General features: G+C 42.1%; 1 protein-coding gene across 7 annotated transcripts; it reads left to right on the plus strand.

Moving 5' to 3' along the window:
- The first annotated feature begins 1248 nt into the window (after nt 1-1248).
- On the plus strand, nt 1249-25206 carry LCA5L (lebercilin LCA5 like). Of its 7 annotated transcripts, none has more exons than XM_083500459.1 (8): nt 1249-1513; nt 2302-3057; nt 14065-14570; nt 16046-16183; nt 17477-17570; nt 20855-20955; nt 23042-23171; nt 23622-25206. In XM_083500459.1, exons 2-8 carry the CDS (start codon nt 2634-2636, stop codon nt 24374-24376), a joined length of 2148 nt encoding a protein of 715 aa, XP_083356585.1. In that variant the 5' UTR covers nt 1249-1513; nt 2302-2633; the 3' UTR covers nt 24377-25206. The 7 variants fall into 7 exon arrangements, with proteins under 7 accessions (XP_083356585.1, XP_083356582.1, XP_083356580.1 ...); XM_083500456.1 differs by having other exon boundaries at nt 1316-1513; nt 14044-14570; XM_083500454.1 differs by having other exon boundaries at nt 1500-1629; nt 14044-14570.
- The last annotated feature ends 960 nt before the right edge of the window (nt 25207-26166 follow it).

The following is a 26166-nucleotide window of genomic DNA, read 5'->3' on the forward strand; positions in this document are numbered from 1 at the left end:
GGAGAGAGACAGCTATGTGGGGCAGCTTTTTTCTCAATCGGCTTCTTCTGCGTCCAAGGGCCTGCATATACCCTCTTGTCAAAGCAAGGCACGTCAGGTTCTGTACAGGCAACCGGGAAAAACCTTCGGGTTTGTGTTGTTCCCTTTTCCCAAAAGGAGGGAAATAGAAACTATGAAAGAGCTGCAGCGGAAACAATAAGAGTTCAGGTCCCAAGCTTGCCCATTTTTAAGGCGGGTTGCAAACCAGGATCCAAAAGTGAGACCAACACTAAAAGGAATGAGGTAGAAGGGCCATTGAAATGCGCTGGCTTCTCCATGTCCATTGGTCCAGTGATCGGTTGTTTATTATACAAAGTGGATTTTAGGACTGCTCCCATAAATGGCCAGCCCCCCCTCCAAAAAAAAGTGTATTGGCACGCATTGAGATAAGGTGGATCCTGCACCCTGACCTGCAAAACTCTGGATGAAAAGCATCAGAATGTAAAACTAATGTGGACCCTGCTTCCTCCAAAATCTCAAGTTTTAGTACCTTGTATAACTCTTACTAAACATACCCTTTTGAATGGTGTGTTCTCTAATGCTCCGTTTCTCTCTCTGTGTGTGTATGAGAGTGATGGAAAATGTTTCATGGTTTTATTTTTCCCAAAAAATTAAACATTTGACAGTTTCAATAGACTCTCGATGTTGCCAGCAACGTAATTACTTATTCCAAAATAAAGACCAGTGACACTTCTCCAAACCACGTATTTGAGAAAAAGAAACCTATCCAGATTTCCACTCATTTCAGACAGCAGAGATGTCAAAGGGAAAGAAACGTAATCGTCAGCCACTCTCGCTGGACCTGGCGGTGGGACAAACTCATCTGCAACCTGTTGCCGTCGCCGAGTCTGAACCAAACTGAACTGCAGCTCCCTCTTCTGCCCATCTCCCCCCACCTGGGAAGGAAGGGCAGCCCCGCCTTATTATTATTATTATTATTATTATTATTATTATTATTATTGGAGCAGAACTTTGGTTCCCTTGCCACGCCAGGGTCCAGCGGCGCATGAAGTCAAGAGAGAGACTTCCCCTGCTAAACACACAACGCATTGTATTGGGTGCCACTCTCTGGAGTCTGCCCCTTCATTCGACAGGATCCTTTGCCCTAGTTGGACAGCAGCCACGTTGGCTACCCTACACCTGAAGAGTCCCTGAGAGATGCGTGATATTCATCAAGCTGCCCATGAGGAAAGTGCGCGCTTGTTTTTGGGTGAGATAGCCGAGGGAGTCGATCTCTCGAGTCGATTTACTTTTCTCACGGGCGGGGGTGGGGGACGGATAACTTGGGGCCTCTGCTGCCGTGATAAAACAAGGAAACCTTTGCGCCGCGGTGGAGAAGGGGAGGCGGGCTGCGAGCGACGAGGCCCTTTTGTCCAGTCCTACAAGTCCCATGACGCTCGGCGAAGTTCTGCGGTTGCCATAGTAACGGAGACCTGAAAACAACTCCTTCCGCCCATGTAGCCCAAGGAACCAGGTAGCGTGGACAGAGGAGCGGCGAGGTGGAAGTTTCTGTCTGCGCGCGGGAGAAGGGAAGAAGCCTAAGCCCTGAGCTGCACAGGGAGTAAGAGTTGCTCTTGGTCCTGGCTCTGGGTAAGAGAGGTCCAAGAAGGTGAAGGCGGAGCACGTGGGGGATCATAAAGGGACTGTAGGAGGCGCGCTCCTTCGGGGGGCAGCAGAACTTGCCGGAATTGCTTCTGTCGTTTATCCCCCGCGACTCCTCCAGCCCCACCAACCAGGAAAGGGGGAAGCCGCCCGCAGTGAGATTGCAGCCCTACACCTAGCTAGCTCCAGGGCTCACTGATCCCGTGGGGCAGTGATACTTTCCCCCAACATTTCCTCTTTTATTTAATTTTTGAAACTTTTCAGAAGTTTTTTTTCTCCTTCTCCCACCACTATTGTCCCATGTCGTTTCTCAGTATTTCCTCCTAGCGCTTGCTTTGTCCTTGCCTTTCTCTGAATCTCTGAATTCAGCTTCATTTATATAAAAGCTTACTAGTAGAGGGCTCAGCAAGTTAAGCATGTTTTTAAACATGTAAGTGAAAGGTAGATCATACAGTTAGGGGCCTTTGGTTCTTTGTGGGCTTCTGCAGTAGCAAAGGGTGACTTGCCATTCCCCTATCTCAGTTTAATTGCCAAGACTAATGCTGTGGCTGCATATGTTTGTCTGGAGGCAGTTTGGGCCGATGCAAATTTTTCCCATGCAAGTTTAAATCATTTGCCTTACAATATATAAAAATGTCAATACTGTTCCTTTTGTTTTAGCCTTTTTAGTTCCTTGAGTGAACTCAGAACTCAAGGAATGTTCATAAGGAATTGCAGTTCGTGGATGACAGTGCTAAGAATATAGTCTATAGTGCAAGCACATCACATCTTTGAAAAGTAAATTACATAATAAAGGTGAAAGAAACTGTGAAGATTTATTGGTGCAGAATTAGAGCAAACTACTTCCAAAGAACAAAGGATGAGGCCCTGAGTAAGCAGTGACAAAACAGCATATTTTCAATTTCTGACTTAAGCACCATGTTCTTTTTGTGGTTTTCAATATAATTGACAATCCTCTTGACCTTGATAGGCTGTGGATCTCTAACAATGGAATGATGGCTTCAGATGACTACATTCTCCATTTTGTAGTCCAAGAAGACAATAAATGTGAACAAGTTACAAAAAGTAGAAGTCCAAGTGGTTCTCCTAGTAGAGTCTGCAAGAGCACCCAAAGCAAATGCAGCACCAAAGTTAGCCACTGTAGTAAGTGTTCCAGTCAGTGTGGAACTTTTCAGCTTGACTATTCCAATGACTTCAACCAGGATGTTTCAAGAAGGGCTAGCAGCAGTAGCAGCAGTTATTCAGAGCAGAACAACTGCAGAAATTCTCAGGTCTACTATTATGAAGATTTTCACACATACTCTTCAGAAACCCCTTGCAGCGATGGCAGTGGATACAGCAGTATTTTAGAACAGCCAGAAACCAAAGAGGAGGAATTATCAATGAAAACAAAGGAAAATGATCACCAAGCCAAAGGTAAGAAGGTGGTGGACCACACTGATCACTGCTAATGTTAGCTTACTGTTGACAGATTATGACAGAACTAATGAAGACCATGGCTTTGCTGGAGAACTGACAGTTTATTGCTGAAGTGCCCCTTGTTCAAATGCTATATTTTTTGGAAACCACTTGTCTGTAGGAAGAAGCATTAAAAAGAGGGAGAGTAGGGCGCAGAGGAAAGAAAGGCAGGGCAAAACCAGATGGAAAGGAGAGTTGAAGTCAGCTAGTGCCTGCTTGTATGTTGTGTTTTGCTAGACGTTCCCATAGCTTTGTGGGCAGCCCTCCGGGGTCTATATGACAGCTCTCCATCCCAGCACTAGTATTTGAGTTGGCAGTCTGTGGGTGAAGTTCTGAGGCAAAGTTAACCTTCAGCATTACCTTCAAGCTTTGTAGTTTTCATGTGTGCAAAAGAGACAGAAAAGAATTGAAAGCATTATGAATGAAAACAAATGATGGCAATGGCATAGTAAAATCTGTAATCCACCACATTATTTTAGAACTACCTGTTATCTTGAAAAACGTGTGTGTAAAATTAAGAGATATGCCCTATATATTTTGCAACACTCCCTCTTCCAGCATCTGCTCCAAAGAACGTTAAATCCCAAATGAAACTAATTGAATTACTTGAGGGAAATTGCTATGGTTTCTTCTCCCTTGAAAGCAAAGCTCTGAACTGTTGGAAAGCAATAAATGAACATAGTCCCGGTAACTTTATTGATTTCACACCTGCCTCTTTCGATCATGCAATGTTTTCAAGCAAAAGAGGGAAGCAATATGTTTTTTATTTGCTATGAAGGCATACTAATTCATATCTAGCCCACCTTCCTTCCTTCCTTCCCCATCACCCTGCAATGTAATGATAATCATGCCCTTCTCCTTCTACCTTGGTCTAGGCAAACTTCCCCTGTATTCATCCATTCTATTTTCCACCCCAACATGTCACTGCCCTTGCTCATTGTTTCCCTACCACAATCACAGTGTGTTTTGCATGCTATGTCCAGAGTTCTCCCCAGACCCAGCATCAACACATGGCATCCTCAGGCACCTTTCAGAAAAGGGTGCACCACTGAAACCTGGTCTGGGCCTCCTGTTGACTACTGGGGGTCTGGGACCTGCTATTTGAATTTTCACAATGCCCCCAACATAGTATGGCTCTGGGGCACTGTGGGAAATTAAAATGGCAACCCTAATTAGGGGTACGGAAGCCACCATTTTAATTTCCCACAGTGCTCTGGAGTGATGCTAAATTGTGGTGGTGTATTGTGAAATAAGGGATGCGGGTGGTGCTGTGGGTAAAAGCCTCAGGGCCTAGGGCTTGCCGATTGAAAGGTCGGCGGTTCAAATCCCCGCGGCGGGGTGCGCTCCCATTGCTCGGTCCCAGCGCCTGCCAACCTAGCAGTTCGAAAGCACCCCCGGGTGCAAGTAGATAAATAGGGACCACTTACTGGCAGGAAGGTAAACGGCGTTTCCGTGTGCTGCGCTGGTGCTGGCTCGCCAGATGCAGCTTTGTCACGCTGGCCACGTGACCCGGAAGTGTCTCCAGACAGCGCTGGCCCCTGGCCTCTTAAGTGAGATGGGCGCACAACCCCAGAGTCTGTCAAGACTGGCCCGTACGGGCAGGGGTACCTTTACCTTTACCTTTATTGTGAAATATTAAAATTCCCCTACCCAGACCCACCCCCTGGGAATTCGACATCAATGGTGACTGCAATACTCTGATGAATGCCAGGTAATCATGTCAGGAGAACCTAGATACAAGCCATCAAACCTGGAGCCAACACTGACTTTCTGTTCTTGTACATATGGGTATACAGTGGTACCCCGCAAGACGAATGCCTCGCAAGACGGAAAACCCGCAAGACGAAAGGGTTTTCTGTTTTGGAGGCGCTTCGCAAGACGAATTTTCCTATGGGCTTGCTTCGCAAGACAAAAGCCCATAGGGAAATCTCCGGGGACCTGTTTTAAATTGCTGGCGGTCGGGAGCAAAGACTTTCGCCCACAGCCGGCCTTCAGAAGAGGTCCTGGACCTCTTCTGAAGGCCGGCGGGGGGCAAAAGTCTTTGCTCCCCCCCCGCCTGCCTTCCCGGGACAGCGGAGACTTCTCCGCTGCCCCGGGCGATCTTAAAATGCTGGCGGGCGGGAGCGAAGCGTTCGCTGCCGACCCCCAGCATTTTAAAATCTCCCCGGGACAGCAGAGACTTCTCTGCTGTCCCGGGCGATCTTAAAATGCTGGGGGTCGGGAGTGAAGCGTTCGCTGCCGACCCCCAGCATTTTAAAATCTCCCCGGGACAGCAGAGACTTCTCTGCTGTCCCGGGCGATCTTAAAATGCTGGGGGTCGGGAGCGAAGCGTTCGCTGCCAACCCCCAGCATTTTAAAATCTCCCCAGGACAGCAGAGACTTTCGCTCCCGCCCGCCAGCATTTTAAAATCGCCCCGGGACAGCAGGGGCTTTTAAAATGCTGGCGGTCGGCAGCAAAGCCCTCCTGTCCCCGGAGCTTGCGGGGCGGGAGGTGGGAAGAAGGGCTTTTCTTCCCACCGCCAGCCTTCAGAACAGCCTTGCCCCCCCCCAGCCTTCAGAAGAGGTCGGGGGACAGACTGTCCCCGGACCTGGTCTGAAGGCGGTTTCCCTAGGAATGCATTAATTGATTTTCAATGCATTCCTATGGGAAACCGTGCTTCGCAAGACGAAAAACTCGCAAGAAGAAAAAACTTGCGGAACGAATTAATTTTGTCTTGCGAGGCACCACTGTATATAGGAATGTAGATTGCATAGACCTAAATAAAGCTTCATTTATGGACATGCACATTACTTTAACTTTTCTGAATCTGTGCTTTACTCTAAAGGAGTTGAATTCCATGCAGCTTACACTATCTACTGTCGAATGAGCATGATGCCCATTAATTAAGAAACGCTGTTTTGAAAATCTGTAGAACCTGTAACTCTTTGAAAGAAGGAGTTACACAAAAACAGTGTTTGAACATCATAGGGAGCTAAGGCATAGAACATGGGTAGGCAAACTAAGATCTATGAACAGAACGTGTTGAAATGGTCTGCAGACTAGAAAAAAGGGGAAAATAACAATTTCCGAATAGAAGTAAAATATGTTTACAATTCCAAGTTAAAAAAAGCAAAAACCTAAAACTGAATTTTGTATTGGATCTTCACTAAGACAACTAAAAATTGAAAAGAAAAGGTTTAAAAATGAAATTAAAATAGATGGAATACTTGTATGGATGTATTCCCTCAGAATTCAGAACCCAAATCTCTTTTTATCTGAGTTTAGAGACCCTTACCTCAAACGAGGTTAACCTACTGATTAGTTCCTTGGAACGGAAAGTTTGTTTTGCTTTTCTTTTGCTTTCCAGGACTTCATATTCCTTAGTAAGGGCTCTAGACTGTACTGTTTGGCGGGGCAGAGTGGGATGGAGCAGCTTCCCAATGCCAGTTTCACTTCTGGGTACCAAAAGTGGGAGGTGGGAAGGTGGTTCAGTGCAGCAGCGCAGGTGGAGCCAGTCTGATGCTCCCTCGCCTCTCTGCCTCACCTCTGCCCCCTCTCAATAACCAGCAGCGTGGCTGCCGTTGGGAAACCAGGTGAGCAGTGCAGCTCCCCCCCCCCCGCCTGCCCCACTGCTACTCACTTTTTCGTTTTATCTGATTTAAGAATGTGGAGAAATGCTCTGTGCATCCATTTGTGTGCTTTTGAAAACATTTCTGTGACCTCTCACGTCGGAGTGTAACTGCCAACTTCGAGGCCTTGTTCAGTTACTGTGTTTTGCAAGCCTGTTTAGCAGTAGCTGCTTAGAGACAGCTGCTGTTCTTTTTAATATAGCATTTCAAGGTTGCTATTATTCCAGCAGGTATTTTAGACGAAGTATGCTTCTATAGTTTTAATTGGTTTCCATTTTTTTTAACTTTCTGTATCTTTAAAAAGACCGCTTCAAGTTAAGTTGTGGTTAAGCGGTATATAAATATTTTAAATAAATAAATATTTTTTAAAAATAAATAAATAAAACAAGGTGCCATTCAGGAATATATAGAGGCAAACCCTCCAGGACTGCTGCTGCTCCACAGATGCATAATTTGTCTTGGACTAGTATTCCCAGATTTTTTTCTCCTGTTGAACATTGATGTCACCTGTATGAAATGGAGACAGGTAAAAGCATTCCAGTATTCTGTGGGGAATTTACAGGTATTATGCATTTTAATGCTGCCATTTTGCACATGCTAACAAATGCACAATACCCTTTCTTCAAATACCTGCTTGTAGAACACACTGCCCATTGAAGTTAGGCATGTTTCGTTGGAAGCTAAAAACTTATTTCTTTTTACAGTCTGTCACAGAATGATGACTTACAGGCAATATCAGATGGCTTTTTTTTTTTTTGAGAACTGTTATATCTGTTTTTATTTTTTGTATTTTAATGGAGTGTTGTATTTTAGCTATGGTCTTTTGTAACGTTTAGAAGTTTATAGCCATCCCAGATAAATACTTTTCTTTTAATGTGCATAATATGAATGGGTCCCCGCAAGCCTCAGACTTGTGATCCTTCCTTCCCCACTTCCTGCACAGCTGCACAGTAGAGTTCAGAATCTTTCATGTCTACTTTTGTGTCTGGAAACTGTAGTTAACCACAGTTCCTTGTGTTGCTAACATTAACTATGGTTAGTTTAAAACAAGCCAACCATGGTTTCTGCAGCTGGTTTGTTTGAATTAACCATAGTTAATGCTAATGCTAATAATAATAATAATAATAATAATAATAATAATAATAATAATAATTTATTATTTATACCCCGCCCATCTGGCTGGGTTTTCCCAGCCACTCTGGGCGGCTTCCAACCAAATATTAAAAACAATACAGCATCAGACATTTAAAACTTCCCTAAACAGGGCCGCCTTCAGTTGTCTTTTAAAAGTAAAATAGTTGTGTATTGCCTTGGCATCTGCTGGAGGACGTTCCACAGAGCAGGCGCCACTACCAAGAAGGCCCTCTGCCTGGTTCCCTGTAACGTCACTTCTCGCAGCGAGGGAACCACCAGAAGGCCCTCAACGCTGGACCTCAGTGTCCGGGCTGGAGGATGGGGGTGGAGACACTCCTTCAAGTATACAGGACTGAGGTCGTTTAGGGCTTTAAAGGTCAGCACCAACACTTTGAATTGTGCTCGGAAATGAAGACCTTTCAGGACCGGTGTTATATGGTCTCAGCAGCAGTCACCAGTCTAGCTGCCGCATTCTGGATTAATTGCAGTTTCCGAGTCACCTTCAAAGGTAGCCCCACGTAGCAACATAACAAGTTTTGGTTAACTAAAAGCAGAACTGAGAGCTGCTGAACTCCTCACATTCTATGGGAGGAGGAGGAGGATATGTGAGTCTGAGGCAACATTATGCCTCATTCAAAGTATGCTGATCCATCTTTAGTATGATGTTTGAACATGGCCACACACATTCACACATGCCTAATCTTTTAGTTATTTAAGGAGACATCAAGTGTGATCACGCATATGGGTTGACACTCTGATTGTATCAGTTATACAATCTTAGGGGAAATTGCAGTGAATTTTATGATGCAATTAAGAGAGTTTTTGTGTACTGGTCCAGTAAACGCTTCCGCTGCGCCACCAGCAACAGCTCTCTTTGCAGAGTATTAATTAAGTCCAGTGCAGAGATTCTTGTTGCAGTACAGGCTTCAGAGTCTCAGCAGCAAAGAAATAATGACACAGGGAAGCCTGTCTTTCCAAAGACAGGTTTATGGCAGAAAGATAACAGAAACACCTCCGGAGCTTTCAGACATTTTTGCTTCACGCCCCACAGGCAGAGAAAACAAACACTCTTTATATACTGAGCAACTCGTTAACAACTTAACGAGCTTGACTACTTAAAGTCACATGACATTGCTAACTTGCCAGCGTCTTAGGTTTCACACCCTAACACCCCCTCTCGCTGGCAATACAAAAACAAAATTACTTCAGACCCATTTCTTCACAAAAGTTTTCATGTCGCTGAAACCCAAGTGGTTTTGTAAAACCATCAGCTTGATTTTGATGACTGGGACAGTAATTTAATTTAACAATTCCTGCTTTTACCGTTTGACAAACATTTTGAAAGCGGATATCCAAATGTTTTGTACGACCTTTAAACTGCCCATTTTGTGCTAACTTAAGACACGGTTGATTATCACCCCATACAGTGATTGGAGTGATGGCCTTTTCATACATCTCTTGTGCCAAGCATTTGTAAAATTCTAGATCTCTACATAACTCAGATAAGGCACAGAACTCAGCTTCTGTTGACGACAAAGCAATTAGGTTCTGTTTCTTGGATCTCCACCCAATCAGAGAGTTACCAAATTTTATTACACAGCCAGACACTGATTTTCTATCCTTTAAATTTGCCCAATCACTATCTGCCCAACAAGTAATCTGTGCTTGTCCTTCCGAAGATAATTCAAGGCAAAAATCTTTGGTGTATTGCAAATATCTTAACACTCTTTGAATTCCTTTCCATGCATTTACACTAGGTTTCGAAGCTTCTCTGCTGAGTAAGTTAACAGCGTAAGCAATATCTGGTCTACTCCATTGCGAAAGATGAAGTAAGCTTCCCAGTGCTGACTGAAAGATTTCAGCACGCTTGAATTCAGCACTATCCTTGAACTCATTGTCTTTTACAAAACCCATTTCCATTGGTGTTCTAACACCTGCACACTCCGTCATGTTAAACTTTTTCAACATTTGCAATATCTTGCCTTTTTGATTCAGTAGAAAACTGCCATTTTTGGTCCTATCTATCTGAACACCAAGATAGACCTTCACATCACCAAGATTCTTAACTTTGAAGTGTTTATTTAACTCTTTGGCTAGTTTTTTTACTTGTTCTTGTGTCTTTGAAGTATAAATCAGGTCATCTACATAAACAAGCAAAGATTCTTGAGCATCTCCTGAACTCCTGAAATATAAGCAATTGTCAGCCTTGCTCCTGCTAAAACCAATGCCTACCAAAACGTCATTCAAACACTCATTCCAGTTATGAGCAGATTGCTTGAGTCCATAAATAGATTTGTGTAGTTTCCATACCTGATTTGATTTACCAACTTTCAATCCTGGCGGTAGCTCCATATAGAGCTCTTCAGCCAAGTCTGAATGAAGATAAGCTGTAGAGACATCAAATTGATTCACTTTGAACCCTTTCTGAGCAGCAACTGCTAATAGTGCCCGTAGGGTTTCACTCCTTGAAGTGGGTGCATAGACTTCGGAATAATGTAACCCCTTTCTTTGCATAAAACCTCGAGCTACAAGCCTTGCTTTGTACTCTGGTTTCCCCATCACTGTTGTCTTTATCCTGTACACCCACCTACAACTTACTGCCTTGGTACCTTCTGGCAGTTTGGTGATGGAAAACACACCCAGTTCTTTCATAGAATTCAACTCCTTTTGCATGGCCTCACGCCACCTACTGGCCTCCTCCTGGGGTAATTGCTCAACCTCCTCAAAACTTTCAGGTTCGCAATTTGCCAAACCAGCCCAAACACTAATAGCTTGGTACCTTTCAGGAGGTTTACCTTTGTTGGTACGCTTAGAACGCCTTAACAGTTCCTGCGCTGTTCCTTCAGTTTCCCCCTCTGACCCAGAATCACTAGTCGTCACCTGTTTGTCACTAGTAGTTGAAGAACTTTCTGATTCTGACTTTACACGTCTCTCTTGCTGTACAGGTGAACTTTTAGAGCTAGAAGATTCTGACTTTACAGACTTGGGTGAACTAGGCGATTTCTCACCCTTGTCCTCAGACTCAAATTCCTCAGTCTGTTCTGGAACTAATACCTGCCCTGGGGCCTGAGTTTCATTGTTACTGTTCACCACATCAAATAGTATGTCAGGATTCCCATGAATTTTATTCCAACCATCCTGTTCACAAAATTCCGCACTTCTGCTGATTGTGATTTTCGTTTGATTGCCTTCTACATTCACAAATCTCCAACCTTTTGTGTTTGCTTGATAACCACAGAAAAACATTTCTTTAGACCTAGGATCGCCTTTCCTACGTTGTGCCCTAGGCACCAGCACATAAGCACGACATCCAAAAACTCTTAGATGATCAATTTTTGGTTTTTTCCCAAATAGCATAAAGTAAGGAGTGTTGCCTACTGTGCTATTGTACACTCTGTTAAAAGTATAATTCGCATACAGTGCAGCCTCAGCCCAAAAACGCTGTGGAAGTCCAGAATCAAACAGCAAAGCAGCAATGGCTTCCTGTAATGTTCGAAATTTTCTTTCGGCAACTGCATTCTCCTGTGGTGAATAGGGATTGGTAAGTCTATGAACTATACCTTTCCTTTTTAACCATGTCTCCAGCGTGTGGTTCACAAATTCCCCACCACGATCTGATTGTATTTTACGTACCCTGGTGTCAAATTTACATTCGACTTCTTCAATCCAATCCATCAGGATGGAAGCTGCTTGTGATTTTTCTTTCAGAAAGAAAACCCAACTAGCCCTTGAAAAGTCATCCACCAAAATTTGCATAAATCTCGCGTCTCCAAGCGATTTGACTGGCATAGGGCCACACACGTCTGTGTGCACAAGTTCAAAGGGTTTCTTGCTTACTCTATCAGATCTAGGATAGTTACATGTCTTAACCTTAGCATGTTTACAAGCACAACAATCCAGAAAATTTGGACAGGGTTTAATGTTACACCCCTCAGCTAAATCTGGCATCTTGCTTACATACTTAAAGCATATATGAGCTAACCTTCTGTGTAGTAGATGTGCACAACCTGTATGAGGAGACTTATTTACACACTTAGCTTGTGCTTCACCTGTTGAACATCTACCTGCTGCTAACTGCTCTTCAACCAAAACAAAAAGCCCATCCTCACAGGGAATTTTAACTAGCTCCTTCCCCTGTTTCGAAATGGTGCACACATCATTTTCAAACTCAACCTTAAAACCACTTTTTACCAGGCATGACACACTCAAAAGTCCATTCTTCATTCCTGGAAGAACAAAAACAGGAAGGTTAGTTTGCAAACAGTTAACATAAATTGTGCCTTTAAGGTTCATTTCTCGTTTACTATTGTCTGCTATAGTCACGGTTTTTGCAACTGGCAATGTCTTGCAGTTCATCAAGCGGCCACTAGATGTCGCTGGAACTAAACTGTGACTTGCTCCACTGTCAATTATCCACTTCAAGGTTTGTTGGCTCCTTTTAGGACTCTGTTGTGCTGCCATTGCAGATAGTCCCTTATCAGCACCTGCTCCCCCTCTGGATCGTTGATTCTTGTAGTTCTCAAGTCGTCTTCCCCTGTAGCTCCGGAAACTGGCCTTGGACTGTTGAAATTCCTGTTGCTTTTCTGGACACTTTGCTATCAAATGAAACCTGCTGCCACATCGAAAACATGACTTGCTGGCCATAGCAGACACTTGTGAGGCTTCCTTACAGCTCTGCCTGCTAGTTTCCCCACGCTGGGAATTATCTGAACATCCAGCCCTTGGGGTATTTGAATTATCAATACGTTTTCGATGATGTTGATATTCTTGTTCACACAATCTACCAGTCACATAATTCATATTCAGCTGGTCCTCTGGCAAAACTTGTAAAGTTAGTACTAAGTTTTCAAACCCTGCATGCAGGCTGCTAAGCAGAGTATAAACTTTAATATTTTCAGGAAAGTTCACACCTAAAGACGACAGTTGGTTGAAATACTCAGTCATCTGTGACGTGTGTTCAACCACACTATCCCCTGGCTTCAGTTTCAACTCATACAAAGCACGTATAATGTTCACCTTCTCTCCGGGCGTGGCTCTATGATGAATTCGCCTAAGAGCTTCCCAAATTTCAAATGCAGACCTTAAATTTTCCACATGAGGTAATTGGGAATCGTCTATCGATACCATCAACATGCATCTAGCTTTAGTGTCCATTTTATCATGTTCCCTGTTCTGAGCATGTGCAGCAGCCTGTTGCTCTGCTGTGGCATCTGCTGCAACAGCCACAAAGGGCTTTCGCCTCTGGACATAGTCAGCCCACACTTCTTTGGTTTCCAACCAGACTTGAGCCCTCTTAGACCACTGCACGTAATTAGCAGAGTTCAACTTTGTAAAGGGAACCTGGAAATTTTCCACTGCCATTCTTGGGGTCTGCTGCTACTCCGTGTGCCCTTGCTTCTCTTTCCCCTTGGGATTTGTCTTACTCACTTTTCAGACGCCTCCAGCCTCCTCTGAAGCCTTTAAGAGCTGGATTTATGACCAAGCTGGTCTTCTCTCATCCAAAAGTTGCTTTCACTTTCTCTGCACACAATACAGCTGTAGAAATGTAGAAGGATCCATAACCTAAGAGAGTTTTTGTGTACTGGTCCAGTAAACGCTTCCGCTGCGCCACCAGCAACAGCTCTCTTTGCAGAGTATTAATTAAGTCCAGTGCAGAGATTCTTGTTGCAGTACAGGCTTCAGAGTCTCAGCAGCAAAGAAATAATGACACAGGGAAGCCTGTCTTTCCAAAGACAGGTTTATGGCAGAAAGATAACAGAAACACCTCCGGAGCTTTCAGACATTTTTGCTTCACGCCCCACAGGCAGAGAAAACAAACACTCTTTATATACTGAGCAACTCGTTAACAACTTAACGAGCTTGACTACTTAAAGTCACATGACATTGCTAACTTGCCAGCGTCTTAGGTTTCACACCCTAACAGCAATGACTATATAAGCTCAACATGTTTGAACAATAAAGTCTTTTGCACATTCTATCACTTCCTGAGGATGCATTTAACTTATAGTAAGCAACTTATACAGAAACGACAGAAAACCTCTCAGTGTTCTTGGACTCAAGCCCCATCAGCCACAGTCATCATGGCCAATGGTCAGGGATGATGCAAGTTGTGATCCAGTAATATTTGGAGGATCACAGGTCCCTCATCTCTGTTATATGGATTTGCATTCTCTTACTCTCTCTAGTCTTATACCATTTTAGCTTGTTTTGTTCTTAATGTAGGGGGTAAAACACTTCCTAAGAAGAAACGGCAGCAAAAGAGCTTTTTCAATACTAGCACTATAATCACTTCCCAGAAGAACAATGTAGCTTGCCGCTTATTGTCAGCCAGGCTTCACAAAGTTAAAGAGCTGAAAAATGAAGTGTCTGTTCTGAAGAAAAAACTGGAGGCATCTAACATGGAAAATCAGATTTTGAAGCGGCTTCAATATCGACATTTGAAAGCAATAAGTAAATACGAAAATGCAGAGACTAATCTGCCTGATCTTCTAGCAAAACAGTGTGGTGAAGTGAGGACTCTCAGGGTACTTCTTAGGAAATCTCAAGAGCAGGAGCGCAGTGCGTCCAAGAAACTTAGAGAAGTTGAGGCACAACTACTAAAGACAAAAGATACCTTACTGGCATTGCAGAAACTTTCAGAAGACAAGAATCTCGCAGAAAGAGGAGAACTTAGACACAGGTTAAACACCCTCACACAAAGAATGGAAATTGGTGATAAAAGAATTCAGGTACTAATGTGCAGTATATTAATGTGCAGTGTAACTAGAATTACAGCAAGAAATATCAGAGTGCTGCTAGATTTCTAATTAGCAGTCCTGGCCAAGCTATTGTTCAGATGTGCAGGAGTTCCTGAGTGTGCTGAGGCTTTCCTATTTACCTTAGGGATGGGGACAGCTCTGTACACAGATCACCATAACGCACACAGGACACCTGCTCAGGCAGGAACTCCATGTGCATAATTACACACTTGGAGCTTAGGAACCAGAACAGCTAATTACAAATTTTGGTCAAACTACGTTGTGAAAAATAGGGTGTGCATTAGATTTGATGGTGCATTAGATTTGCATAAATACAGTAGTATTAAACCTTAGTACTTTCAGATTTTGTTTCATTTTAAATTGCAGTCTAGAGTTGTAGTGTTTGTTTTTGGTTTAGAGCCTTGTGAATGGGAATCAATAGTTTTTTTACATGGGATTGGTCACCATTACCCCAATTACAGACAAGGAATTGAGATTAACAGGATGGTTCTATACATGTCTTCTGGTATAGGATAGTAGCCTCACAAGGCCTGGGTATAGTTATTTAGAAATAAGGTCCATTGAAATTAATGCTCCATCTGAGTAAATGTGTTTAGACTTGGATTAATAGTGATTTGCCTAAAGCCACTAAGGCAGCTCTGCCCTGCATCTTTGAGATGGGAAAAGAAACAGAGCAGGACCCATCAAGTTATCCCACACCTTAGAGTAGTCCATCATTAAAAAGTACTACTGAAAGCAACTGCACAGCTCCGTATCTGCCAAACTGAAGTTTCAGGTATATGGGTCAGTCCACACTTTATGTATGTTTGGGCCCTCCCTAATTTCTGCTTTGGAGTATGGAAGAAGAAACCCACTAAAGGAGTAGAAATGGCTGAAGAGGCTGGTAAAACTGACTTAGCCTCACCATGTATCTTTCACTGACCCACTGTATTTATGTGGCTCTAATGCGCCATCATATCTAATGTGCACCTCAATTTTCAGAACCTCCAAACCAAAAGGCTACTTGCTGGTGCCATCAAATCTAATGTGTGCCCTAATTTTTGCAGCATAATTTGGCCAAAAAGGTGTGCATTACATTCAAGTAAATACAGTATTTTCACTACTAACTAACTGCTATGGGAATGGAAGATTCTCCTTCTAGATTTCGAAAGAGAGGGAGGGAGAGAATACATGATACACTGTTTCTGATTATGGATACAATTTCCTACCACACTTGTTTGCCATAAGCATACTTGTTCTCATTATTTAAAAAAATCAAATTATTTTTTAAGAGTAGTATAAACCACTGATATTATTAATAAGAATGGGGATTTTCATCTTTCCAAAGAAGTTTATTAAAATTTGCAATGTCTGTTGTAGTACTTCAGTCCTGTTACATTTAATATTGTATAATTCTCAGTAGGCAGGAGATAAAGTACATGGTCATGCGTTTGTAATATCTTTAGGTCTTAGAAAAGCAGCTGCTGTTGAATAATACCTCCTTTAGTCATCAGTTAGCAGTTGAGAAGAAAAAGACTCTTGAAGCTCAGTTGATTACCACGAATTTGCAAATGGAAATCAAGTCACTTAACCAAAAAATCAAGGTATTTAAGCCTCAAGTTTATTTTACTATAAGAGAATTAGCAATTTATAGAGAGCATTTGCACATCTTACAATGTCTAGTATAGGCGATAGGAGATGCTACTTTAAAAACATGTATCCTTATGCAAAAATAAAAGTATTCCTAAGTGTGGCTATTCAACACTGAATGAGATAACAGATTGGTTATCTGGTTTCTTGTGTTTCAAGTATCAGACATTATAAGCTGTGAACGATAAAATATAGTGAGATTTTGTTTGTTTATAATTAGATTCATGGCCGCTTTTGGGTCACATGTCCTCAAAAAGTAGCTTAAAATACTATAATCATTATAAAAGGCAATACAATTAACAAGAAAATCAGTTCACAAATTGAAACTAAGATAGCAGCTAGACAAGATGAGACATTGGCAGGGATTTTAAAATCCTTGTCAAATTGGTGAGTTTTAACCATCTGCCTGAAACTTTCTTTGTCAAATCTCCCTTGGGAGGGTGTTCCACTAAATGGATGCGACTACATAAAGCTGCCATGGTCCATTTGTAAAAAAAAAGCTATCGCACATTTACAAGTAAATAATGTCAAATGACAGATATGAAGCAAAGGTAGAGCTAAATACTCACCAGCTTTGATTTTTGCTTTAGAAGTTACACTTTTAGTAAAGGCTGAACTTGTAGTTCAACTTGTAGTGCAAAGAATTAGTGCTTTCAATACCACATTGTCAGGAACAGCTGTGGTGCCATGGAGTCCCTCAGCAAACGCATAACAGGGATAGGAAACCTTTCTGGTCCTCAGGAGTCTCCCCAGGTCACACATGCTCCCCACTCACCAGCTAGCTCTGCTTTGCACCCTTCCTGTGTGTTTTTGCCTGGCTGGAAAGTGTCCTGTGAGTGTGAAGAAAGCCTCCTGCACAAATGTTAAATTCCTATTTGTTGTTCTATCTGCTTTTGCCTCTGATCCTGCCCACCATTGGTATGTGGCCCCCAGAAGGTTGTCCAAAAGAGAATATGGCCTTTGGATGAAAAAGACTCCCCACCCCCCATTCTAAAAGGACATGCCGGAGAGAATTCTCAGGGGCAATCTCAGCCAAACAAGCTCCATCCTTCTTTCAAGTAACAAGCGATAGAATATTTGGCCTGTTGAAATTATGACTAAGCAAAGATGCTTTTTACGGAGAATAAAATAAGATGGTGCTTTATGGAAGATGCATAGTGAATTCAGCTAATTAGGCTTCATAGATAGTTGAGGTCCATATAATAAACCGTATTGCATTTTTTTAGCTTACTGCTGTGTTTTTATAGGAAAAAGAACGAGAACTTGGTGTGAGAAATATTTATGCAAATCGGATGCTTAAAGGCCAACAGGACAAAGGTGGTTCAGAGTCTCCCCCCAAAGGTAGCATAATGTTTTTCTGCTCATTTTTAATGTGGAATGTCACTTTCATGTGCCTAAACTGTATTAGAAAACTCTGCAGTATTTATTATTATTTTTAATGACTGCAATGTCTCCCTCCCCCTGACCAGCCTAAAAGAGATCCACTGATGCCTCTGGCTCAGCGCTTTGCTGTACTGCTCACTAAAAGAGTGGGTGGTATCACTGGTGAAATTCAAACAGAAAGCCCCAAAGGGTGGTGTTCCGGTGAGTGGAAGGGGCTGAGCTGCCTTGGGATCCACCAGATTCTGAGTCAGCTCCACTGCCAGCACAGGATGGTACTGGGCCAATCTAGACCCACTCACTATGCCAGTCCCAGGCTGGTGTAGTGTGGTGGAGGTTTTTCTCTCCCCTGCTCCCCACTTTCTATCCTGGCTGGTACGAGCAGTAGTACCTATGTTGCACAGACTGCTGTTGTCCAGCCAGGGTTAGAAATTGCTCTGCCATCAGCAACTTACTGAACTGAGGTTTCAGCAACAAATTCTGAATATCAGCAACAGTTTTGTATTTTAAAAAATCAACATTATTTTACAGTTTTTTCATAACTTTATGGCTTTAATAATGATTGGGCTGGGGGTAATCAGAAGTAAATTAGCTAGATTACTGTGCAAGATTTAAAACTTTGTATCATTGTCATTCCATAAGAAAAGCCAATCCACTTCGGTACACATTTAGGTACATAGCTCCCCCTAGTCCTCAGTCTGCAGTTTCTACTGTCCTGATTAAGTGTCTTGGGTAAGCTTGCATTTGATATCACACCAGCAAAATAAGAGTGCCTATAATATCATTTCAAGTTTTGTTCAGTTGCAAGTATTAATAATAGTACATATTTGCAAGATATGTCATTGCATTTTCCTGCACTCTGTAATTTTTGTAGGGCTGATGAAATACCCAAATGCAGCATCAAATGTTTAATTATAACACAACAAGCTAGATCCAACAGCTTGGTTTACAGTTAGAAATAGGGAGATGGTACAGTAAAGCAGGGACGCGGGTGGTGCTGTGGGTTAAACCACAGAGCCTAGGGCTTGCCGATCAGAAAGTCGGCGGTTCGAATCCCCGCGATGGGGTGAGCTCCCGTTGCTTGGTCCCTGCTCCTGCCAACCTAGCAGCTCAAAAGCACATCAAAGTGCAAGTAGATAAATAGGTACCACTCCGGTGGGAAGGTAAACGGCGGTTCCGTGTGCTGCTCTGGTTCGCCAGAAGCAGCTTAGTCATGCTGGCCACATGACCTGGAAGCTGTACGCTGGCTCCCTCGGCCAATAAAGCGAGATGAGTGCTGCAACCCCAGAGTTGGCCATGACTGGACCTAATGGTCAGGGGTCCCTTTACCTTTTTCAGAAAAGCAGCCTGCATATTGACTGCAGCCCTCATGGAACTCTCCCCTCACATTGGGTAGGGTTAACATTATAGCCCCTCCTGTTGACCAGTTAAAGCTCTACTGCACAATATGTATCTAGGGGTGTGTATGTGTATATATTTTTATCTATAGCTGTGTGTGTGTGTGTGTGTGTGTGTGTGTATACACTTGTGCGCACACATACGTTTCTTTATTTATAGTTGCAATCCTATACATATTTACCTGAGAGTAACACTCATTGAAGATAGTAGACATGTATATCAGTAAACATGTCTATCATTGTAAAGAAAGACAGCAATCTCCTGCACATTTTGGGGGGAGTAAGTCCAGTTATGGTGCCCACTTATGCATTGCTCCACCAAACACAAAAGAGAAAAAAGGTGCACATTTGTATGTGCGAATTTATATTCATAGGTGCAAATTTAAAAACCATAATAATAAGAATTTATTATTTATACCCCACCCATCTGGCTGGGTTTCCCCAGCCACTCTGGGCTGCTTCCAACAAAATATTAAAATACAGTAGTCGGTCAAACATTAAAAGCTTCCCTAAACAGGGCTGCCTTCAGATGCCTTCTAAAAACTATTATATGTAAACAATTATTGTATGTAAACTATTATAGTTTACATTTTTCAGAAGGCAAACCAAATGATTTCCCATTCAAGTCACTTCGAATAAACTCTTACGCTAATGGACATCCCCACTCCTGATCACCCACACCATTTCTTCAATTAATTCAACTCATCAATTGACACATAATTAATTAGCCTTTGTTAGTTCAACTAAATAAAAAATAAATTGGTGTGATTCCCTGTGAGAAAAAATGGCAAGTGGGTGGTCTTTTCATTCTTCCTTTTTGTACTTAATTAAGCCAAAGGCCGCTGTTCCACCATATGAACTTAAATCCCAACCGTGGGGGAACAATGTCATTTCTGTTTCCTTTCAATGGACATCAGAAAAAGAAATGGCTACCTCTATGTAGCAGAAGCTATTTCCCAGCCAGGGAAATGGCATTTGAGGTTTCAGTTTGTGGGGCAGCAGCAAGGTGGCAGCTCTGTTCAGCTGCTGGCCTGCTTTTTGCTTAATTAAGTAAAGAAAAAAAAGGGGGGCCAGATAGCGAAGACCACCCACTGGCAAATTCATCTCATCTTGTATGTCCAGTACTGGACTAAGGCAGAGGACCTTAGTACCAACCTCTCTGAGGACATCTGAGATGAAACTAGCTTTTTCAAACAACTTGGACTGCTTAATGTATGCCACACCAAATGAGTCCTTAAAAAGTGGGAAGGAGGGACTCCAGCTTTATGGAAGAGGAACTACTTTGCATGCAGAATCTCCAACATCCCCAAGTAGTACTGAGAATGCATTGTCTAAAATCCTGAAGAGCCACTGCTAGTTGGTGGAGACAGTCCAAGCAATTCCAATTCCTGAAGCACCATTGCAATGACCCAAACATCCAGTTGGGTGGTTGGCTAGGTTGGTAGGCTAGTGGCAGCATTTAGCATTGTAACTTCCAGGCAGTCATATCTATAACATGTTATAGTACCTGATCCTGGATGTTACCAGAACACAGATTACCATGGCCAGGCTCTCACTACACAGTCGGCACATCAACCTCAACTGATGAAAGGTGCTTCATTCCATAGAGGCTGTGTAGGCATCCACTGACCCGACTTTTAAGGGAAATGTAATCCATCAAGAAAAGGCTGAATGCCGTCTCCCTGAATTGATGAAGCATCTGCCCATAGAACTTTTGTCTCAGGATTGAATTTCAGTTTATTGTCCCATATTTAGCCCACCACCAATTCCAGACATATAAGCATTTCATATTTTCAGGAGTGCAGAGGGGATACGTCTCAATATTTACTTCCTCTTGTCTTTTCATAGCTGTCAATGTCTCCAAGTCAGTACAAGTAGATGTGAATCTAGAAGCAACAGCTCTTCAAAAGCACGAGGCAGAGAAAACTTCAGTTGTTTTTTTAAAAGAGGTATGGCAGATCTGAATTACTCCTTTTACAACTCTAAACCACTCTTGTTCATGCTGTGTTGTCTTATAGCTTCATTTCTTCCTGCAAATTGCAGATTCCTTAACATACATTCAGTGTTCATGCTGTGTTGTCTTATAGCTTCATTTCTTCCTGCAAATTGCAGATTCCTTAACATACATTCAGTTTCCTGAATCATATTACAGTGACATTGTGAAAATAACATTGTCCTCATTGAAATAAGTTTACTTCATCATTGAGGTGACTCCAGCTTGCATGAAACACTGAACCAAATGCTGGCTAGTGCAAACAAGCAAATATGCTGGTTCCTAAAGTAAGGACCATGGTGGCAGCTGCACTCTTCCTAAGCCCTGTGTGGCTGTCATGACCTGTGGCTAAGCCATGGTTTGTCTTTGTCTTATGATGGAACCTTGGTTCATGGTTTGCCTTGCTCCAAATAAGCCATGAGCTATAGGCTTCATATTGGCTTGCCACTCATAGTTTTTCAGGGCTAATGCATTACTTGAGTTAGTGTTATGTGCAAAGCATGTGAACCGCCCTGAGACTTGTAGGTATAGGGTGGTATATAAATTTATTAAATAATAAAATAATAATAGGAAGAGGGACTTACTTTTCAGTAAACACGCTGAGGATTGTTGTGTTAGCTTGGGTAAACAAGTCCAACTGTTATAAATAAGGGCTAGATAAGACATAAGATATTCACAAGGAACCTAATGATGTATGATTTGCTCTTGGCACAGCTGTATGAACGCCCAGTGAAAAAATCTGTGCAAGTGCCTCCACCATATATTAGAGTATGACTGCACCATCCTCTGCTTTGAAGAGGATATTGAGATAGTAATTACATTTTAGCAACAGGATAGTGGTGAACTTAAATTGCCTTGCACAGTTTCTCTTCACCACTCCTATGCTTGATAAGGACATGAAAGAGAAACTGTGGACTTCTCATTGCATATCATATTTTTTGCCCAGTTCCTGGATAAGAGCAGGAAATGACAGACATGTTTGCACTGCACACTTTTCATGGGTTGCACCACTATGCTGGGAGATTGAGGACAGGGGAAAAGTACTTCTTCACATGGTGCATAGCAGTGATGGACAACAGCTAAGATGACTTTAAAAGGGTTTTAGGCAGATTCATGGAGGACAAGGCCATCAATGGCCTATACTTGATGGCTCAGTTTCCTCCAGCATCGAAGGCCTATATCCCTGGGTACCAGTCACTGAGGATCTTGAGCTATTGTGCTCATGTTCTACTTGTGAGCCATTGCCATCTGTGTAAGCAGAATGTTGACATAAACCTTTGGTCTGATCCAGGTGGCATCTTAAGTTCATACAACAGGACTTGTGAGGAAAGCAAAAAACCCTCCTTGCCACTTTGTTTCTTTGATTTATGTACAGAGAATCACAGGGGACAAGTCCTTGTTTTATTTAATAGACATTTTTCTACTCTGAGCCTCTTGGGCTTGCTGATTGGAAGGTTGGCAGTTCGAATCCCCGCGACGGGGTAAGCTCCCATTGCTGTCCCAGCTCCTGCCAACCTAGCAGTTTGAAAGCATGCCAATGTGAGTAAATAGGTACTGCTGTAGCAGGAAGGAAAACGATGTTTCCATGCGTTCTGGCACTCATCACGGTCCTCCATGCTCCTGTAACGGTTTACTTATGCTGGCCACATGACCCAGAAAGCTGTCTATGGACAAACGCCGGCTCCCTCGGCCTGAAAGCGAGATGAGCGCTGCAACCCCATAGTCGCCTTTGACTGGACTTAACTGTCCAGGGGTCCTTTACCTTTATCTTCCTGTGTTGTGGACTTTAGTGTGTTGGGACTCATGTGATCCCATTCATTTTAGACCATCTCCAAACAAAGTATGAGGCTGAAGCCAGCGTACCCTTAAGCCTATGTTAATTTGCTGGGAGTTCAGATTCTGTCTACTTTATGGAGGCAAATTAGGTCACGGATTAAGAACTGAAATCTATCCATCACTTGCTGCTATTCAAAGACATTCGAAAGCTACAAAGTGCAAATCAAACTGACATATATGTGTTTTTCTTTCTATTATTTCTTTAGGAGTTGACAACCAAAGATATTAATTGCAAAGACAAACTATGTGATGTGGATAAAGAGATGGAATCAAAAACAGAAGTTCATCAAAATCAAAAATTAACAATGCAACAGATTTCGAATATAGCATGCACAGGTATCTTAACAGTATTTCGAATCTGAGGTGTCTACAGATTTAGCAAATCTTTCAGCAGCAGTAGAGAGTCTTTTTTTAGCCCAAAGGGCAGATTATCTTAGTGTAATACTCTTGAGCCAGGCTGGATGGGGCCAGACCCAAAAGGAACAGTACCAGACAGGCAGTCACTCATTTAACATATAAACACAATCACACACACTGCCCCTTCTGCCCTCTGCTCAACCTACCTCTTCTCAGCTGACACGTGGAATTCAGCTAAACAGTGGGTGGGGAGTTCCCAGAAGCTGATTTGCTAAGGGTGCTGATTCTGTTTAAGGTCATTTGTAGCTACTAAATCTATAGATGTGCCTGCAGTGTTTTAATTTCTGTCTGAATATAAAAATTATGATATAAAAATGTTATTTCCTGACTTCTAAGAATTTTTACTGTTGAAATAATATTCTTTTGTAGAGTTATTAGGGGAAGAGATATGTCCAAATACAGAAAAACTTTTCAGATGTGAAAACCTAGAAAGGCAGAAAAACAGGAGAGAAAGACAAAGGCTCAACTTGTTGAAAGAAGAGTTTGAGAAATTAAGGACAGACCAAGCATTGGAGTCCACACATGACATCCAACAAAAAATGAATAACCAGGACGAAGTTGCAACTGAAAAACAAGAAAATGAGCCAAAACAAGTGAGCTGTGATAAAATGGAAACAGTAACACAAAGATACAAAACACCATCCACGTTAAAGAAACAGTATGTATTTTCAGAAGCTGTTGAAAATTTGCATCTAGGATACCCTTCAACAGGTCCACTGTCCAACACAAGCACCACCTGCAGTAGTAGACAAGTGAATAGACACCAGGGTGAAATAGCTGAGTTAAAGGCAGAAAATTCAAGCAGTGCCTATGAACCGTCATTTGGTAAGGTTACCAAAACAAGGCAAAAGGACACCATGTCGACGCTTGGCAAAGAACACATTCCTGCAGTATCAATAGAAAAGAAAACCACTCTTATGGAAGAACTCTTTGGTCCAAGCTGCATCTTAAAGGACAGTCACTCAAAACTTAATTTAAAAGAAGCAGTTAAGGAAAAAAAAACTTTGATGAGTGAAAAGTCTTATGAGATTTCACAAGTCAATGATGGTTTGCAGTGTGGCGATTCCAAACAAGCCCATATAAAGGTTTTCCATACATTTGCCTTCCTGGAAAACTTTAAATAATTACTGCCATAGTCTAACAATATTTTTATCTTAAAACACACACAGTATATGAAAATAATTCATTAACTGCTGCAGACTGCCCCCCCCCCCGAGAAAGTTTCATTTACCATAAGAAGTAGACATTTTATATTACATTGCAGGAAAACATGCATGCAAGTTATCAGTTTATATTTAACAATGAAATCATCATATTGCAGTGCATTTTTAAAAAATAAAATGAAGCACAATGGCAGGTCTATTACTAGAGCTCTAAATAAGAATACATTGGAAAGAATTGCATTGAATAGGCATTGGTGGTAAAGCTTATTGGGGGAAAAGACAGTTAATGCATATTTACAATAGAAAAATGAGGCACTGCATAACTTCTCACTTATTCCATTCCACAAAGCCTCTTAAATGAATGCAGTGATTCAAATTATCTACATGGTCCCAGTTAGGAAAGTGAATACTTAGATGAAGTGGCCTTCAAATGGGGTGCTTTTGACCCATCCATGTTGATTTGTGTAATCTGATATAGACATAATGGGTGCAAGTTATGGGGCTGTTGCCAGAAAGAAGAATGACAGTAAGGCCTATTTTATTAACTCTCAAATTTGGCCATCTTCAGACTACACAGACTAATTCATCTGTCTATACAAATTTCTCAGTGCAGGAAGATATGTTGGTTACAGTAATTTCTATGGTTATAATTGGATATCCATATTGTTTTTTACTATTGTAACTGAACCCCAAATATGGAAAACAGGTAACATTCGAAACAGCCATTAAAAGCTCTTCTTCTAATCAAACATTCTTGGTAATTTAAATATTAAATATTGTGCTACCCACAACTTTGTTCTCTTTTATTTTCCTTCTTAGAACACAAAATATTGAACATAATTAGTACAAAGAGGTGTCAATATATGCAACAGGATCCAGTATGATTAAACACACAACTGCAACAATGTATCATTTCATCTGTTCCTAACAAATAGGAGATTGATCTTACTGCCATGATGTACCTAGAGCACTTAGGATCAGGGAAGTTGCACACCAGCACTTCAGTGGTACAGTATTCTGTTAAAGCAGCAGACATGGGCTCAATACAATAGGGAGAGGAACATGTGCTGCAGACAGAGCCAGCAGATCACCTGGGCAGTAGAGGGAGCCATAGCATTGTGTTAAGAACTATATTATTCCCTACATGGGAATCTAAAAAGCTTTCAGTCATCAAATGGGTACAGATTTAGCACAAACCTATCCAGCAAGTTTATTTGTGTCAATGGTTGTTTGGAAATTTTATCTAACATGCAAGTTCTCACATCTCCTTCTATTTCTTACACACAAGTGGCTAGAATAAAATATGCATAATGCTGAATTCTCTAAGCAAAAACACAGCATGTGGCCAAGAGGGGGAGAAAGAGCCACTGTTGCATAAGGCAAAGACCCTTCCAGTAATATTTTGATACTAATCAAAATCTTCTTTAAAAAGAATCTGAGGAGGAAGGAATTGATATCAGGCAGATACAGTCAAAAACAGAATATGGGCTAGATCAGCTGGAAAGTTCCTGCCCATAAAAAATGTTGGACCTGTGTGCTTCCCCTCTCCTCATACCATGCCTTTAGGGGACCTGTGATTTCATAATAACTTACTAACCAGAATCTGAAACCATAATCTGATCCTCATTTTAGATCTTAGCCTGATGTACTGGGGAACTGTAGTTCTCAGGATTGAATTGCTAAGTTGGTAGAATGTGGACTTGACATTTGTTCCTAGTTTAGTGAACTATGGTATATTATGTCTGTACTGT

This window comes from Podarcis liolepis, assembly GCF_965112155.1.
Source record: "Podarcis liolepis genome assembly, chromosome: 4".
Taxonomy (NCBI): Eukaryota; Metazoa; Chordata; class Lepidosauria; order Squamata; family Lacertidae; genus Podarcis; species Podarcis liolepis.